Source organism: Cebus imitator, unplaced genomic scaffold (genome assembly GCF_001604975.1).
Source record: "Cebus imitator isolate Cc_AM_T3 unplaced genomic scaffold, Cebus_imitator-1.0 Scaffold62, whole genome shotgun sequence".
NCBI classification, from domain to species: Eukaryota; Metazoa; Chordata; class Mammalia; order Primates; family Cebidae; genus Cebus; species Cebus imitator.
In genome coordinates, this window is record NW_016107377.1 from 5,622,244 (window position 1) to 5,639,495 (window position 17,252).

At 46.0% G+C, this 17,252-nt stretch overlaps 1 protein-coding gene across 6 annotated transcripts in view; it reads right to left on the reverse strand.

The window, feature by feature from the left end:
• FARP1 (FERM, ARH/RhoGEF and pleckstrin domain protein 1) overlaps positions 1 to 17,252 on the reverse strand; it is a 330,763-nt gene that overhangs the window by 58,990 nt on the left and 254,521 nt on the right. For all 6 annotated transcript variants that reach the window (XR_005200535.1, XM_037739083.1, XM_037739086.1 and 3 more), the window contains exons 6-12: positions 17,140 to 17,237; positions 10,588 to 10,702; positions 9,619 to 9,766; positions 6,751 to 6,846; positions 4,784 to 4,947; positions 4,018 to 4,086; positions 1,219 to 1,294 (exon numbers count right to left, since the gene is read on the reverse strand). Coding sequence is in view for 5 of the 6 variants with exons in the window: in XM_037739083.1 (XP_037595011.1) it covers positions 1,219 to 1,294; positions 4,018 to 4,086; positions 4,784 to 4,947; positions 6,751 to 6,846; positions 9,619 to 9,766; positions 10,588 to 10,702; positions 17,140 to 17,237 (766 nt within the window). In the remaining variant the exon portion in view is untranslated. The remainder of the gene's footprint in view (positions 1 to 1,218; positions 1,295 to 4,017; positions 4,087 to 4,783; positions 4,948 to 6,750; positions 6,847 to 9,618; positions 9,767 to 10,587; positions 10,703 to 17,139; positions 17,238 to 17,252) is intronic.

The following is a 17,252-nucleotide window of genomic DNA, read 5'->3' on the forward strand; positions in this document are numbered from 1 at the left end:
CTTTTTTTGGAGGGAGAGACAGTGTCTTACTCTGTCATCTAGGCTACAATTCAATGGCATCATCACAGCTCACAGCAGCCTGGACCTCCTAGGCTCAAGCGATCTTCCCACATAGCTGGGACCACAGTTCTGCATCACCATGCCCAGCTAATGTTTTAAAAATGTTCTGTAGAGATGGCATCTCCCTGTGTTATCCAGGCTGGTCTTGAACTCTCGGTATCAAGTGATCCTCCTACCTCAGCCTGCTAAGCAGCTGGGACCACAGGCATGTGCCACCAAACCTGGTTAATTTTTAAAATTTTTTTAGAGACAGGGGTCTCTCTACATTGCCCAGGCGGGTCTTAAACTTCTCGGGTCAGGTGATCCTCCCACCTTGGCCTCTCAAAGTGCTGGGATTACAGGTGTCAGCCACCACGCCCGCTCATGTTAAGCTTGTAAAGCTTCTATGGAACAAGACGGTCCTTCCAGCCCACAGGGGGTCTCCAGGGAAGGGTGGGCAGGCACATCAGGGACCCCTGAAGGCAAGCTGACACAGTCATCAGAAAAACTACAAGGGACGTGTGTGCTTATACTTCTCAGGGCAGCCTGATGGGGAAAGCAGATTTTTCTGGATTCACATGATGAAACCTCCTTCATCTTTTTCCCTAAGTTTCTTTTTTATCTTTTGGAGAAAGCCCTGAAAACTTACCCAGAGGTCAACTCCAGGGAAAATGAGCTTTTGCCACCCTCAGAACAAGTGATAATATTTCTTACTGCCAATTGTGGTCACTGCCTGGTAATAAAAGCTCTGGGAACTCTCTGGCCAGTTCTGTGCCAGCAAAGGCTCTGGCCTTGGCACCAGACAGGAGTTACACCTACTGGTTACAAAGCAGTCCCCATCTCTTCCCAAGTGGACCCCCATCTCTTCCCAAGTGGACCCCTTTAGCTGGAGAGCCAGTCTGAGCTCTACCCACCGCAGGGATGGCTCCACCACTGAACTGAGTTCTCAGCCGCTTAGAGCGCAGCATGGGAGACCAGAAGGCAGCGGAAAACGCAACACATACCAGGGCCTCTGAGCCCGCTGTGTCTGGTCAAAGCTCAGGCCCATAATCAGATTCTCATCTGCTAAAAACCCCAACAGAAGGGACAGAGAACCACGAAGCCCACTGTGAAGCCCAGGGCTCCTTGGAGGAAGTGTAGGGAAAAGCAGCGATATCACAGGACAGCGCCATCACTGACCTGGTCCGGTGCTTCTGAATTCAGCTCTGTAGGCTGTGAAGCAAGGCTCCGGATGGAATGAATCTTGCTGTGCTTCCTGGGAAAAATCACACAAGATCGTTAAGGTTAGGTGAGGTTTTCCTTTGTTTCTTTTTTCTTGGTTTTAAATGAAACAAAGGTCCTTTTGTTGGAAGCATTAGTGCCTTCCTCAATAATGATAGTACCCAGAGCCGCTTTTTCAAATGCTACTTGGAAACAGATACAGGGTCATCCTTTGATAGCACTTGTATGGTTCAAGGGTAATTTAAATCTTAGAGAAGTTCTCAGAAGCCCTTGTTGTAGTTCTCATAGTGCAGCTGGTGAAGAAGCATTTAGTAACGAAGCAGAACCTTTCTAGTTCAGCGTAAAGTCACAGAGGAGGGAGGACTTGGCTGGGCCCTCCCATGCTCTGAATGCAAGCTATGGTCTGACAATATGAAATCAATTCATGTACCTTAGGTAATTATTTTCTAGATCAGTTTTATAATAGAGGCAATTAACATGCGTCAGCTCACTTTATCAAAGTGGTAAGTTCAGAGGCAAAGGCCTGGGCTCAACAGTAGAAGAAACGGACTTTACCAGCATCTTGACACACGTCTTTCATCTCTTTCCTTCTAGGTCTGCCTATTCCTCCTTTCCCTATCAATCAGGCACTGACATTTTCAGGTCCTGAAATGCGTGCAACTGTATAAATATGATTATATTCCCAGGCACATCCAGCTCTTCTTCAAAATACTACAGGCTAGCACAGAAAAGCTCTGGAGATCCACATTCTGAATCGGAGAGAGAACTGGGCTACTTCTTACATGGTCTTCAAATACTAACCATTGATTGCCCAAGGAAATTATGAGATTCATCTCCAGATGTGCCTGCAAGAAAACCTCCTGAACATGACATTTTTGGACAAAGGGCATGGGAAACCACCACAGAATTGCAGTAGAAGGAAGATGCAAGGATGGCCACAGAAGCAGGTTTATTTCAGCAAAATCAAAACGCAACTCTGAAATAACCTGGAAGTTTCCCAACAGGGAATCAGAAATACTGTGCAGTATCTTCATACTGCTGGATGGCCCTTAGATCTCAAAAAACAGGCAGTATTAAAAAGCAAGATGCAGAATTATATACAGTACAAGAGTACTCATATGAATGAGAAGCACACACTCAGAGCAGTTCCTTTTCTTTTTTGTTTTTGAGATAGGATCTCGCTCTGTGGCCCACGATCTTGGCTCACTGCAACCTCAACCTCCCAGGCTCAAGCAATTGTCCCACCTCAGCCTCCCAAATAGCTGGGACCACAGGTGTGTGCCACCACATCCAGCTAATTTTTTTTTTTTTTTGGTAGAGACGAGGTTTCGCCATGTTACCCAGGCTGGTCTCAAACTCCTGAGCTCAAGTGATCCACCCACTTCCGCATCCCAAAATGTTGGGATTACAGGCCTGTGCCATCACGCCTGGCCTCCAGAGCAATTCTATGGACTCTTTCGGGATGCAGTAATATGTATACAGAAAGGTGCCTAACTTTGGCAGCTGCCTCTGGGGAGAGGAGAAGGGAAATGACCAGAGCTGGTGGTTCCAGGGGATTTTGGCCATGTCTGTAGCGAGAGCTGCAAATCAAAGAAGAAGAAAAAACCAAGCCCAGAAACAAATGTGCCCAACTGTTGTTGGCTGTTAATTCTAAATAGCAGGAATTTGGGTGTTTACTGACTTCTCTGTACTTTAATTTTTAAACATACAAAAATGAAAAAGGAAAAGACTTTTAAAAACCCTACATGCACTAACTAGTGCCTGAGGCCCCATCCTTGGCTCCTTCACCCCGCTCGGGTTCTGCTGCTCTGCCCTGGAGGCCTGGGTTTGGGAGCTGGCTGGCCAGAAGCTGCTTAGCAGCTATGAGACCCAGGCTACTTATTTAGCCTACTGGGGACTCAGTGCCTCCATCTTTATAAAGGGAATAAAAGAACACGGACCTCACAGAGTTAGGGTGAATCAATGAGGTCACACAGGCCCAGTGCTTGGAACAGCCTGGCACACACTAAGAGCTGTACGTGTTGGATAACAACACCGACAACAATATTGTTAATAAATCCTGTTTCTGGCTGGGCATGGCGGCTCTTGCCTGTAATCCCAGCACTTTGGGAGGCCAAGGCGGGGAGATGGCTCAAGCCCAGGAGTTCGAGACCAGCCCTGCCATATGGGGGACCCCATTTCTACCAAAAACTAGCTGGGAGTGGTGGTGGGCGCCTGTGGTTCCAGCTACTTGGGAGGCTGAAGTGGGAGGATCGACTGAGTCCCAGAGGCTGAGGCTGCAGTGGGCTGTGATCACACCGCTGCACTCTAGCCTGGGCGACAGAGCAAGACCTGGTGTGAGGAAAAAAAAAAAAAATCCTGTTTCTGTTCCAGATTTACTTTATTTAATTAAAAAGTTCATAGACATACTTTCAATACAAATCCCGAAATGTCGAAGGACTCAGCAGTGAGCTCGTTTTTAAGATGCTTCATCCCCCGTGATGTCCTGAGCCCTTCTCTCCTTCCCGTTACTAACGTCCTCTCCGCCTCCCCTGGTCCTCTCTATTGTCTTCTCATCTCACTCTTGAGGGTGTGCCCCTGGGCCCTAAAATCTTCCTCTCGAACACTGGACTTGCTGAGGGTGACTGTGAGACTGTCATTTACAACTCAAGAGTCATCAGGTCTGAGGTCTGTGTGAAGAAACATTTAGCAGCCACAAGCTGTTAACTGGTGAGTCTGAGCTTCTCAGACTGGAAGCAGCATCGAAGCTTCTCTTACCTTTCAAACTGCACCTTCTTATGTCCTCCTTCTTTAACATAGTCGAGAACCTGCTTCTGAGTCCGACCACTGAAACAGAGACCAGGACAGGAAAGGGGAGAAACACCAAGGCATTCTCACTGAAACACACAAATGACACTTCAGTGGCTTCCCTTCCCCTCCTCCCCTAGCTGGGAGAGACGCAGGTTTTGTCAGTTAGCCGGGGCTAAAAGCAATCCTAACAGACTGTATTTTTGGGTCCATTCAGTCTCTTGATATTTTCCTTGAATATACAGAAAAAAATGTTCAATTAAGCCCACTTGATAACTGTGTTTGGTTACTAAGCAACCATCAGAGCCCGTACCTTTCATGAAGGCAGGGGTCACTGGGCTCAGCGCCTACAACAGTACTTGACGCATGGCAGATGCTCAACAATTTGTGGAAAAATAAATGAAAAAGTTAACCAATGACGTGCAAGTCCACATATTCAATGAAGCAACACCAAATGTTAACAAGACACCCATATTTCTACAGAGAGAGGAAATCCTTTCTGAGCTAACGACTCCCGCTGGGAGTTTATCATGACAGTGGCTTTGCCTAGTGCCTCTCTGCTATTCAAACAGAGCCCACTGGGATTACAATGCAAGCCCCCCTGCCCCCGCCGCTCAGCCATAGCTCCCAGAAGCCAAGAGTTCACCTCCCCTCCCTGCTGTGTGTCACAGCGGCTGTGAGAGGCGGGAGGAAAAATGTGCACCCAGCAAACGGAGGCGCGAGCAGGCGACCTCACCTGAATCGAAATGATGACCCCCGGCTAAAGAGGACAGGCTTGGGCTTTGGTTTGGGCTCTTCAAAAAGCCTGAAGAAGGCATGATGTTCCACGCAGATTTTCCAGAAGGACTTGCAGAAATCCCGACTGGCCATCAGGAATTCCAAGGTATCCTGGTACGCACTCTAAAAAGGGCAAATACAGCATTGTTTTTTTCCCATTACCCACAGATATGCCATTGAAATAGGAGAAAAGCGGCAGAAGATAGATTTGTCCGATAAAGTGCAACGTTCCATACTAAAACAAGTTTGCATTGTGTATTTTATGATAGGATGACCATAAATGCAAAGATTTAGTAAACTATAGTTTTTTTTTGGAGACAGAGTCTCGCTATGTCACCCAGGCTAGAGTGCAGTGGTGCGATCTCGGCTCACTGCAACCTCCACCTCCCAAGTTCAAGCGATTCTCCTCCCTCAGCATCGGGAGTAGCTGGGACTACAGGCACATGCCACCAGGCCCGGCTCATTTTTTATTTTTAGTAGAAACGGGGTCTTACCACATTGGCCAGGCTGGTCTCAAACTCCTGATCTCAGGTGATCTGCCCACCTCAGCCTCCCACAGTGCTGGGATTACAGATGTGAGCCACCATGCCCAGTCAACTACAGTTATTCTTAAGGATACGATGCAGTCCCTATTCCATCATTTTCCTCCCCACAGAATCTCTTAGACGAGTGACAGAAACAGCCGCACAGCTTCAGTGGAAGTGACACCATTTTTTGACAGAATCCACATACAAATTATATTTACTTGGCTTACATTTCCTTGAAAAACAATGCCCAAATACTGAAACTCCCTTTCTGCCTCCTTAAAACAACTGAAACACAACGTTCGTCCTCTTCCTCACACGTTGTGTCAACAGCGATTCTTCCAACGTTTCTCTGTAAAGGAGCCCACAGCTCTAGGCAACCGGAAACTACACAGGACATCAACATTTTTTTTTTTCTGGAGCACAAAAATGTCACTCTCGGCTGAAAAAAATCACGTCCTTTGACTGTGGAAAGGGGATCTGGAAATCTTCTACCCCCATTCTGAATGCTTCCAAATGAAGTGGCCATACTATATAAACAAAAATCACTACCGTCAGCATTCCCAGCAGTTCCAACTATTTTGGGGGATCTCACAGTTTTGGGTGGATCCAACTTACAAAGAAGCTATGCTGCAGTTCTTCATTTATAAGGCAGCTTTTTGAGCTTCAGTCAGTTTTTCCAGGGAAAACCATTTAAAATGGGGCTATGCTTCCCAGGTCAGGCCATGAGAGCCTACTGAGCCCAGGCTGCAGCTAGACTCTAAGCCTAGATTGCCACTTCCCATCTCCTTTCCCAGGGGAAAAAGAACTGTATGTGCTGGCTGCGGACACATGCCCAGGACACCTCACCCACCTCCTCCGTCACCATTTCCAGCAGACAAAGATGCTGCTGTTCCTCCCTTCCCGCCCCAGTCCTGGCATGGGCCACAGTGTTAGGCAGTTTGTGGGAAGTAAGTGGGGAAGGGAACCTAATCAGCCCATGAAAATGAGCTCTATTGGGGGCTTAGGGCCGCCGGCAGGGCTTGGGGACTTAGTCTATGCCTGGGGTAGGGTGGGAGCCTGAATGGGGTCTGCAGCTGTAGCCTGGGGCTGGATCAACTCAGGTTGCTTGTCGGGAGGGGCTGCCTGGATCTGGGCAGGGAAATGACCCTCTCCTCAGGTATACATTCATGCAGTTCCTTTATGCTCTCTGTTTACCAAGGATGACAGCCGTAGCATTACCGGCCATCCCCATTTGGATACATCTGTCCTAGAGATGCTTGGTTTTCATGTGGACAAAAGCACCTGGGTAGCATTGATCACAAGTTCAGCGGAAGCCCTGCCAAGCACAGACCTCCACCCCTTGCAGGACCCAAGCCATCCGATGGCTCAGCAGGTCCCCTCTCCTGCCGGGACCACTTACGTTGGCATCTGGCCGGAGCTTGATGAGAAAGCGCTTCCTCTTGAAGCTCAGCTTCCGCACCTTGGCCCAGTTGAAGGCATTGATCTTAGTGAAACCCTAAAAACAAAGACAGTAGCAGTAAGCCAGAAAATGCGTAACAAGCAGCCTGGAAGTCGGTCTGCTTTGCTTACAGGAGCTAACGGCAGAGGATTGGCAGGCGACTGCTCAGGAGAGATGGCTTCTGCAGAGAATTCACAGGATCTGTGGCTATCAGATGATCCCTGTTTCTGCAGCATTTCTCACGGATTATAGGATATCGGCATTCAAACTAAGTCTGCCTCCAGGGAGAGAAGAAACTAGCCAAGGTAATAATGAAAAGAAAGATAAATAGAAATAAAAACCATGACAACCACTACAGTCATGAGCTGCCAGGACTTAACGAAGGGCCAAGTACCATCCCGAAGGCTTTATACACCGTATCTTAACAACCCTTATATGATAAAACCCAGCAAGATGGATTTACTAGCTTCATTTTATAGACATGGAAACTGCAACATGGATATATTTTAATTTGCCCCAAATCACATAGTTAATGTGGCCGAAAGAGACTTCCAAGCACATGCTATACTGGCAGCTATGGTGCATTCAGCAGGTTTACAATCAACTCCCTGCTTCAACCACCCTGGTCTAGCTCCTGGGCCCATCAACCTTCCAACAGCACCAGCAAAACGATGAGAGGCCAGGCCTGCCCTGCATCTTCAAGACCAGCGCAGTCTCTGGGCGGGGCTCACACATCCTCATCACCTTTGGCAGCCAGGTGGAGAAACAGTGGGCAGTTGTCAGACACCAACTCCCATCTGCCCAGCCTCGGCTGAAATCAGAATTCCTATGCAGCCCACCGGAACACCAGGCCCATTCATTCAACGTGGCAAGAATGAAACAATCGGGCACCGGCAAGCAGATGGATTCCGAGACACAGGCTTTGCACGTGGCGGCATTACCCAGGTATTCCCCATACTTAGGGACTGTGTCAAACACAATCAAAGCACATGAATTCAATTGTGAGACACCTCTTTTCCTTCTCAATACTTTTTAGAAATGGTTCAGGGTTGTGATTTGAAATTTAAGGACGGTACTGAAAACTCCACTTGGCTTTATTGTTGTATTTCTTTTTTGAGACGGAGTCTTGCTCTGTCGCCCAGGCTGGAGTGTAGTGACGTGATCTTGGCCCACTGCAACGTCTGCTTCCTGGGTTCAAGCGATTCTCCTGCTTCAGCCTCCCAAGCAGCTGGGATTACAGGCGCCCACCACCACGCCTCGTTAATTTTTGTATTTTTAGTAGAGATGGGGTCTCACCATGTTGGCCAGGGTGGTCTCAAACTCCTGCCCTCAGGTGATCTGCCTGCCTCAGCCTCCCAAAGTGCTGGGACTACAGGCGTGAGCCACTGCGCCTGGCCAATTGTTTTCTTATCAGATACTCAGAGGTTATACATGCAGGTCCAAAAACTGTTAAGAAAAAACCTGCCTTGAATACCACACTGCTCTCACAACGTCACTCCCTACTGCCTGGTAGGAAGCCCAATCTAACTCTTCTTGGGACGTGATTCTATAATAATTATGTTACCATAAACTTCCAATGCATGAACAGAAAATCCCTGGAATGTTTTTGATAAAAGATGAGGGGTAAATAGAAACAAACTTGGAAGAGCTCACAAAAGGGTTTTAGGTCCTGAACATATCTACAGCTTCCTAACTGGGTGAAATCTGATCCTATTTCATGAAAAAGGCAGGTGCTTTCTCTATTTTCATTTGAAACTTAAGTGCAGTTTACCTGCTTGTGTTGAAAAGGAATGTGCTGAACAGCCTTTTGAGGGTGGTGAATATGTTCATTATCTTGGTTATATTGGTAATTTTACAGGATATACATATATATAATGAAAACCTATCAAACTGCACACTTCAAATGTGTGTATTTTCTTGTATGTAAACAATACTTCAATAAGCCTATTAAGAAGCACTGATCAATGAAACAGTCCAAAAGCAGAGTGATCAAGAGAACACACATTTTAGAGTGCAGAGAATCACTATGTCCTTAAGTAGAATACAAGTAAGAATTCAAGTGCAGTATGTGTTTTGCTACAAAACCGCAACAATGTGGCTTTTTTTTTTTTTTTTTTTTTTTTTGAGATGGAGTCTCACTCCGGCGCCCAGGCTGGAGTGCAGTGAGGCCATCTCACCTCACTGCAACCTTTGCCTCCTGGGTTCAAATGATTCTCCTGCCTCAGCCTCCCGAGTAGCTGGGATTACAGGCACATGCCACCACACCTGGCTAATTTTTTGTGTTTTTAGTAGAGACAGGGTTTTACCACGTTAGCCAGGATGAACGATGTGGCTTTTATGAATTTATAAAATTGTTGTATCTTCAAAGCATGCCTCACAATCTTTAAGAATATCTGAAGTCCCAACCAAATAAGCTGGCTTAACCCAAACTGAGTTAAAAAAAAAAAGAAGAAAAAAGACCACATTACAGCAAAATATCATCTGTAAGTGTGAAAAAGGTATTTATTAGTGGACCCAAATCTCAATTCCATTATGCTGTGTTCTGTGTGCAGGTCCACTGACAGCTGCATGTTTCTGTGATGCTACAAAGTCAATAAAACCAAACAAATCTGCAACATGGATTCCCCAAACAGGACAAAGGTCAGTGAAACAGAATCTGGGAGCCGAGGGCCTGGGAACCAGAAAGCCTAAGATGAGCATTGTTTTTCTTTGCTCAATGAGAAATAACTATCAGAGGTCTTTGGCTCACTGCATATGAATTGGAGCTGAAGGGCCAGTTCCTTTCTCCCCATCACCAAGGGAACTGAGCTGGGCTCTCAAGGCTCTCACCTGAAACACCAGAATTCCCGTGTTGGCAACCGCCAGATTGATCTTTGTGCCTTCCCTGTCCTTGGCCGGGTGCAACCGGATTCCATACATCTCCAGCCGACGGGCAATCTCGAGGAGCTGGAAATCTGATTCTGCTGGTGTCTGTCCACTGACAAAACAAAAATTAAAGAGAAAGGCCAGGAGATTTGAATTCCCTGTTTCTATTAATATGAGATTAAGAAGCTTCTCTTGGGAAATAAAAAGGCATTTCATCACAAACACTGGGGCTACTCGATCAAATGACACCCAACCTCCCATTCACTGTCACCCAAAGTCTACCAGCAAGGACAAAAGCTCCATTGCTCATGGGACGCAAAACCCCAAATGTCTCCAAACTTGGCCTTTTTTTTTTTTTTTTTTTGAATCTCAAAGAGTTTCCTTTAAGGTCATATAAAAGCAAAACACCACTGTGTTAAAAACAAGTTTTCAGTTGCTCCCAATAACCTAAACCTGCAAACAAAGTTCAAGACAACATTTTTCACATGGCTGTCAGGCTCCAGTGCTCTGTAAAGCAACAACCAAAAGCACCACGAGTCCTCTGAAAACATTTTACAAATGCACACAAAAACAAAAATGCAGAGGCTATGAAGGTTCTGGATTTTCACGATACTCTGACCTTGTCCCTAGTTCACCAAGATCATTTCCCAGCCTCCCATCAGGATGATAACTGGAAGGTCCTCTGTGCTTACTGCCTCTTTTGTTCCAAAGCATGGGCATCCTAAAGTTCCAGGCTTTTGTGGGTGACCTGCGCTTCTGAGCAGCCAGGATGGGTCACCGCATCCCAGTAAGCCTCTGTGATCTTCTTTCCTCACTGTTTGTAGTTTTCTCCACAGTAGTTGGTGTGGGGGGTAGAGGGGAGGGGCACCCGTGTAGGTTGGGAGGCAGAGAGAACTGGCTCAGAGGGCACGTGGAGCCAAGCGTGAGACTTACATGTGGTTATGGTGAAATTCCACGATTTTGTCCTCTAGTGCGTCCTGCTGAGGTATGTATTTATTTTTTGCTAAGTGCTCTCTGTCTAAGGTTTCATCAAAATCTCCAATCTCAGCTAAAAAGAAACAGAGGAAGAAAAATAGGTCACATAGGATGTAGACTTCCCAGTTTGTCAATATTCCCCAGCTAGTCACTCAGAAGCTGGCAGACTACAGAAGGCGAGTGCCGCTGGTGGGGGACGTTGGAAGGGCTAGACCTCAGAGGTGGGATACGAGGATGTTTTTATCAACTGTGGTGACGTTAAGAAGACAGTTTCCACTCCTCCTCAACCCTAACAGTCAGAAAGAAGCCTCAAGGTCAGGCGCGGTGCCTCATGCCTATAATCTCACCACTTTGGGAGTCCAGGGAGGGTGGATCATTTGAGGAATTCAAGATCAACCTGGGCAACATGGCGAAACCCCGTCTCTACCAAAAATATAAAACTTAGCTGGGCATGGTGGCAGGCGCCTGTAATCCCAGCTACTAGGCAGGCTGAGGCAGAAGAATAGCCTGAACCCAAGAGGTGGAGGTTGCAATGAGCTGAGATCGCACCACTGGACTCCAGCCTGGGCCACAGGGCAAGACTCCATGTCCCCCCCAAAAAAAAAAGAAAGAAAAGAAAAAAGGAAAGAAGCCTCAGAATCATCCATCTTCAGCCATACCTGTTCCTGGTTTTCTTTTCTCCCCATCTGCCTGGGGAGGTTCCTGTAAATTCTCCACATGTGGGTGATAACCATATGACCTCTCAACAAGCCCTGGAACTTCAGTACTTTATAAAATCAAAGTGAAACTCTTATATGTTAGAATAACTAGTGCAAAACCCAAATGCTTTATCATATAGAGAAAAGACGACTGGCAGTGAGTGAAAGGTAAATAATCTAATGCCTAAAAAAATTAAGAGTTTATTAAACTTTTCATAGTCCTGTTGTCAGAAGTAACAGGTCTGACTGCAAAGTCTTATACGTTTTTATCTATGAGAAATATGATTCACACGTAACCTCGTTTTCTCACGTAATCTCAAGATAGCTCTCAATAGTGCTGGAACGTGGAAAGTTAACGGACAGAGCTTTAAAATCAGACCTGCGCCTTAACGACACTAGCTCAGGGCACACAAGTGTTATCCCTCTGAGACGGCACACCTTTTTCTTTGTATCGCATATACTGTGCAACAAGCTTAATAAAAAGCAGCCTCCTGACCAGAGCCCAGCTGTTTTGATAAAAAGCAAGGGAACTGTTGCTATGAAACTCACCTTTCATCCTGTCACATGAAGCAGCGTGTCACACATAGGGCAACGCGCTCCAGTCATCAAGCAGGAGGTGGCCTGGGTGTTGCCATAAATCACACCCAGTGAGGATATCTGCCCTGCACAAAGCCGTGCCAACTCACCTGGTGGCAGCTGGGGCGCTGGAAGAGCCCCTCCCTCACTTGCTTCCTCATGCTCTGAAAGACCCACAACACTTCCCTAACTGCCTTTTCTGGACTGGCTTCCTCCCTCCTAAATAGAGTAAAACTGCCACCCTCCAACACAGAAAACGGCACAGAATGGGGGGTGCGCCTGGGCAGCCTGCCATCATCATCTGTTGCCTTGACGATGGAGGGCCTGGCTTTTCCGAGATTCCTTCTATCTGGTCTCAAGGAAATGCAGTGGATGCTCATTATTCCAGGCAGTTATGATCTGTACAGCCGCCATAAACACTGAATTAGCCATTCCGGAATCATTCCTCCTAGGGGAAATATGGGGTGAGGTTCCTACAGTAGTCTTGAAACATTTTAGTTAACTGGCCATGTCTTATGTGTGTTTCCGTTGAAAGCCATCTTAAATATGCATTGTCAAGTCCTTCGCATGGAGCTCATGGCCAACAGCAGCTGAACTCACGCCTGAATGACGCTTACCTAACACGCATTTGCTCTATCAGGCAGATGGCGCCGCACTCGGGGGCACAAGACAGACAGCGCTTCAGTGCCACGCCTGGGGACTGTCTTAACAGTGAAGGCACCAATAACATGCACAAAACTCTGAAAAGTGCGGCACTAAATACGCCGTGAAAAGGGTATTTGTTATCAGTACGAGGAATTAAAACCAGAACGCAGAGCTTTGCCTCATTTGACCCGCACTGGGAATGCGCATCAGGTGACTCCAATTTTTTGTGATCTTGGGCATGTCCACAATTGACCGTGAAAGTGCATGAGTGTTGATTTAGGGGTTACAAATAAATGAGCGAATTTGCAAAGACAAAATCTGGATATAATGAGGCTTGACGGTATATAGAGGAATTCCCTAAATCCTAAATGTCTTGTGAACTCAATGTGTGGGCATCTTAATGCCCATGAATCTTACAACACACTCTTTCCCAGCATTCCACATCAAGAGAGCCAAACGGTCCAGGTTTTCCTTTGGCATCAGGGTAGAGACCCCTAGTTCTCTTTTCTTTTGGGTGGTCTGCCTTTTCTTGCCCTCCTCCATGACTATGAAATTCATTTGCTCTCCACATCTTTTTGAAATATGGAAATAGGCTGCTCCTTATATTTTGGGAATTTTGAAAACAGACACATATTCAAGATCTGACTTCTGTTTATTTTAATTTTTCTGAGACAGGGTCTCACTCTGTCACCCAGGCTGGAGCACAGTGGAGTGATCATGGCTCACTGGGGCCTTGACTCCTGGGCTCAAGCGATCCTCCCACCTCAGATTCCCAAGTGTCTGGGACTCCCGGCACACATCGTCACACCTGGCTATTTTTTTTTTATTTTGGGTAGAGACAGGGTCTCACTATGTTGCTCAGGCTGGTCTTGAACCCTTGGCCTCAAGTTAATTTTGTTCTGTAGAGACAAGGTCTCACTATGTTGCCTAGGCTGGTCTCAAACTCTTGGCCTCAAGACATTCTCCTGCCTGGGCCTCCCAATGTGCTGGGATTACAGACATGAGTCACTGCGCCCAGCTGACTTCCTGTTTTTTTTTTTTAATGTTTATGCTGAAAATGACATATCAGCTTATGCATATACTACATTCCTTAGCAGTCTACTCAGTAAAACAGTAAAAAAAACAGCAATAAACCAAAATCCTGTGATTTCAATAAATGAATGCAACTTCCCCAGGGGACAGGTGTGGACAACCAGCCTTACTACACGGAACCCTCAGAGTAGGGACCACACGACCCGCACAAACACAGCCCTGCCTCGCCTCCGCACTGCGCAAGTGCAGCCTTTACATCAGGGCCAGCTAGTGGCTGATTCTTCTCCTCATCAGCTTGTCCTTCTTAGTCAATCCACAATAAATTAGAGAAAATTAAAGTCCAAAATACTGCAGGGGAGATACGTGGCCAGTGACAGAGCAGCAAGTGAAAAGACTATCTTAAAGACTCCATGCATTCAAGCAAAAGAAGGGAGGAAAATAAGAAGACATCAGATTGTGTGCAGAAAGACACACAAGATGGATGTCACCTACCAGAGATAATTTTCTATTAGGGTTAATATAGTTTCAGCCAAAGGGAGGTGACTTGACCCTTATACCTTACCAATGACGCAAATAATTACCAATAATTGAAATCACGACACAGTTCACGGAAGATTCTATGAGATGCCTCCTTTCATGACTGAGTAAATGGGATGCTTAAAAATGCAAAATGGGGCCTTACAAATATCAGAAGATTTTAAGAATACTGTATGTCTCATGATTGTATGTCAACTACCATGTCAACAGCAGGAGTACTTTGGAATCCATCTATTTAACTGCCTTTCGAGAACGGAAGATTCTTGGGGGACTTTGAGACACTCACTGGTTTCTGAGGAAGAATGGTATATTGGACTGAGACAATGGTTTTCTGGAAGTTAGCAAATCTCCATTCTAGGATACACAAGTGAAATTCACTATTGTTAACAGATCTTCATTGTTAAAATTTATTTTCTTAACTGACAAAATAAAAAATATATGGATTGCCTAGGCATGATGGCTCATGCCTATAATCTCAGCATTTTGTGAGGCTGAGGTGGGAAGCTTGCTGAAGCTCAGGAGTTTGAGACTGGCCTGGGCGACACAGTGAGACATCATCTCCTCAAAAATAAAAGAGGCTGGGCACTGTGGCTCACACCTGAAATCCCAGCACTTTGGAAAGCTGAGGCAGGAGGATCATCTGAGGTCAGGAGTTCAAGACCAGCCCGACCAACATGGAGAAACCCAGTTTCTACTAAAAATACAAAATTAGCTGGGCGTGGTGGCACATGCCTGTAATACCTGCTACTCGGAGGCTGAGGCAGGAGAATTGCTTGAACCCAGGAGGCAGAGGTTGCGGAGAGCCGAGATTGGGCCATTGCACTACAGCCTGGGCAACAAGAGTGAAACTCCATCTCAAAAAAACAAATAAAATAAAATGACAAAATATTAGCCAGGCCTGATGGCATGCACCTATAGTCTCAGCTACTCAGAAGGCTGAGGCAGAAGGATTGCCTGAGCCCAGGACGCTGAGGCTGCAGTGAACCGTGATCAAGATACTACATTCTAACCTGGGTTACAGAGACTCTGCGTAAAAAACAATTTTTTTGGCCGGGCGCGGTGGCTCAAGCCTGTAATCCCAGCACTTTGGGAGGCCGAGGCGGGTGGATCACGAGGTCAAGAGATCGAGACCATCCTGGTCAACATGGTGAAACCCCATCTCTACTAAAAATACAAAACATTAGCTGGGCGTGGTGGCACATGCCTGTAATACCTGCTACTCGGAGGCTGAGGCAGGAGAATTGCTTGAACCCAGGAGGCAGAGGTTGCGGAGAGCCGAGATTGGGCCATTGCACTACAGCCTGGGCAACAAGAGTGAAACTCCATCTCAAAAAAACAAATAAAATAAAATGACAAAATATTAGCCAGGCCTGATGGCATGCACCTATAGTCTCAGCTACTCAGAAGGCTGAGGCAGAAGGATTGCCTGAGCCCAGGACGCTGAGGCTGCAGTGAACCGTGATCAAGATACTACATTCTAACCTGGGTTACAGAGACTCTGCGTAAAAAACAATTTTTTTGGCCGGGCGCGGTGGCTCAAGCCTGTAATCCCAGCACTTTGGGAGGCCGAGGCGGGTGGATCACGAGGTCAAGAGATCGAGACCATCCTGGTCAACATGGTGAAACCCCATCTCTACTAAAAATACAAAACATTAGCTGGGCATGGTGGTGTGTGCCCGTAATCCCAGCTACTCAGGAGGCTGAGGCAGGAGAATTGCCTGAACCCAGGAGGCGGAGGTTGCGGTGAGCCGAGATCGCGCCATTGCACTCCAGCCTGAGTAACATGAGTGAAACTCCGTCTCAAAAAAAAAAAAAAAACAAAAACAATTTTTTTTTGGTATACATTTATAGTAAACAATATCGCCATTTGATATATGTACACATTGTGAAACCCAGTCTGCCTGACTCAAAGCCTCCCCTCCCTCTCCACTATCATTTTATGAAGAGGGGAGACCAAATGCAGGAAAGGCAAAAATCACACAGTGTTCTGTGCTTAGGGTCCCTCCCCTGTAAAATAAGGACAACGACAGACTTGATCTCAGGGGGCTGTAGGAGAATTAAATGAGATAATATATACAGTGCTGGCACACAGGCTTAATAAAGATACCTATTTTTTTTTGGTTTCTTCTTGCCCATGTCATTTTTTCAAATTGGTAAGAAAACATCTATCTATTAAGTGCTCATATTCAAAAAACAAGAAGATGCGCATCAACTACTGAAACCTTACTGTAATAGACTAGAGCAATTTTTTGACTACTAAGAGTGACACTTCCTATAAATCTTCGTAAATCTTGTTAACTAGGCATTTATGAGGATGGGAGGGGCTGACTGTATGAGACCGCTTCATCTACAATGGAAATGTGGAGGTGATATGCTAGGTCAACTTTCCTCTATAGTAGTGCTTATACACTGAGTGTGATACCCACAATTACCTTTCTGAAACATAATGTGCATATTTCAATAATCTCTGCCTTGGTCAGGCGGGAAAAAAAAAAAACACCCAGATGGGGTGCCAGGCGGCCTTGAGATGAGCACAGTCTAATTTATCCTTTATTTATATTAAGGCAAATTAAAATATCTAGGGTCAAGCATCACTAATCCAGCTTCATGTGTCTTGGTTTACTGAACTCTGGAGAGCAAATACTCTAGAGAGAAGTGAAATAGCGTATGAAGGCTAACACGCCATATTCAATGATAAAGTTTAAATCCAAGAACAAGACAGAACAAGTGGAACTGGCAACCACGGATCCGAGCTTATCCTTTGAGACAACTGAAGTATCAATTGTGTACTAATCCTTGAAGCAAAATAAATGCCTGAACAGAAAATACAGGGGTTCATATTTGGGGATATGCACATTAAATGACATCAGTATTGTTTTTCTCTTCCACCCACAGGCCTTCATGTGAACAGCAAAAAAAGACATGGACACTGTCTTTTTTGGGGGATGTGATGTTTCTCCCCAGTAATCACATCACTGTGTTATTTCCAACATGATTTTCAAAGGAAACCAACAGAACTTACATTGCACAATGTGTGAAATCAAGAGCGCTGCGCTGGTGTCATTACACGTCAGCCTGCCTTGAGCCAGGTCTTGCTTCACCTGCAGTGCGAACAGGTACCTGCGAAGATCAACA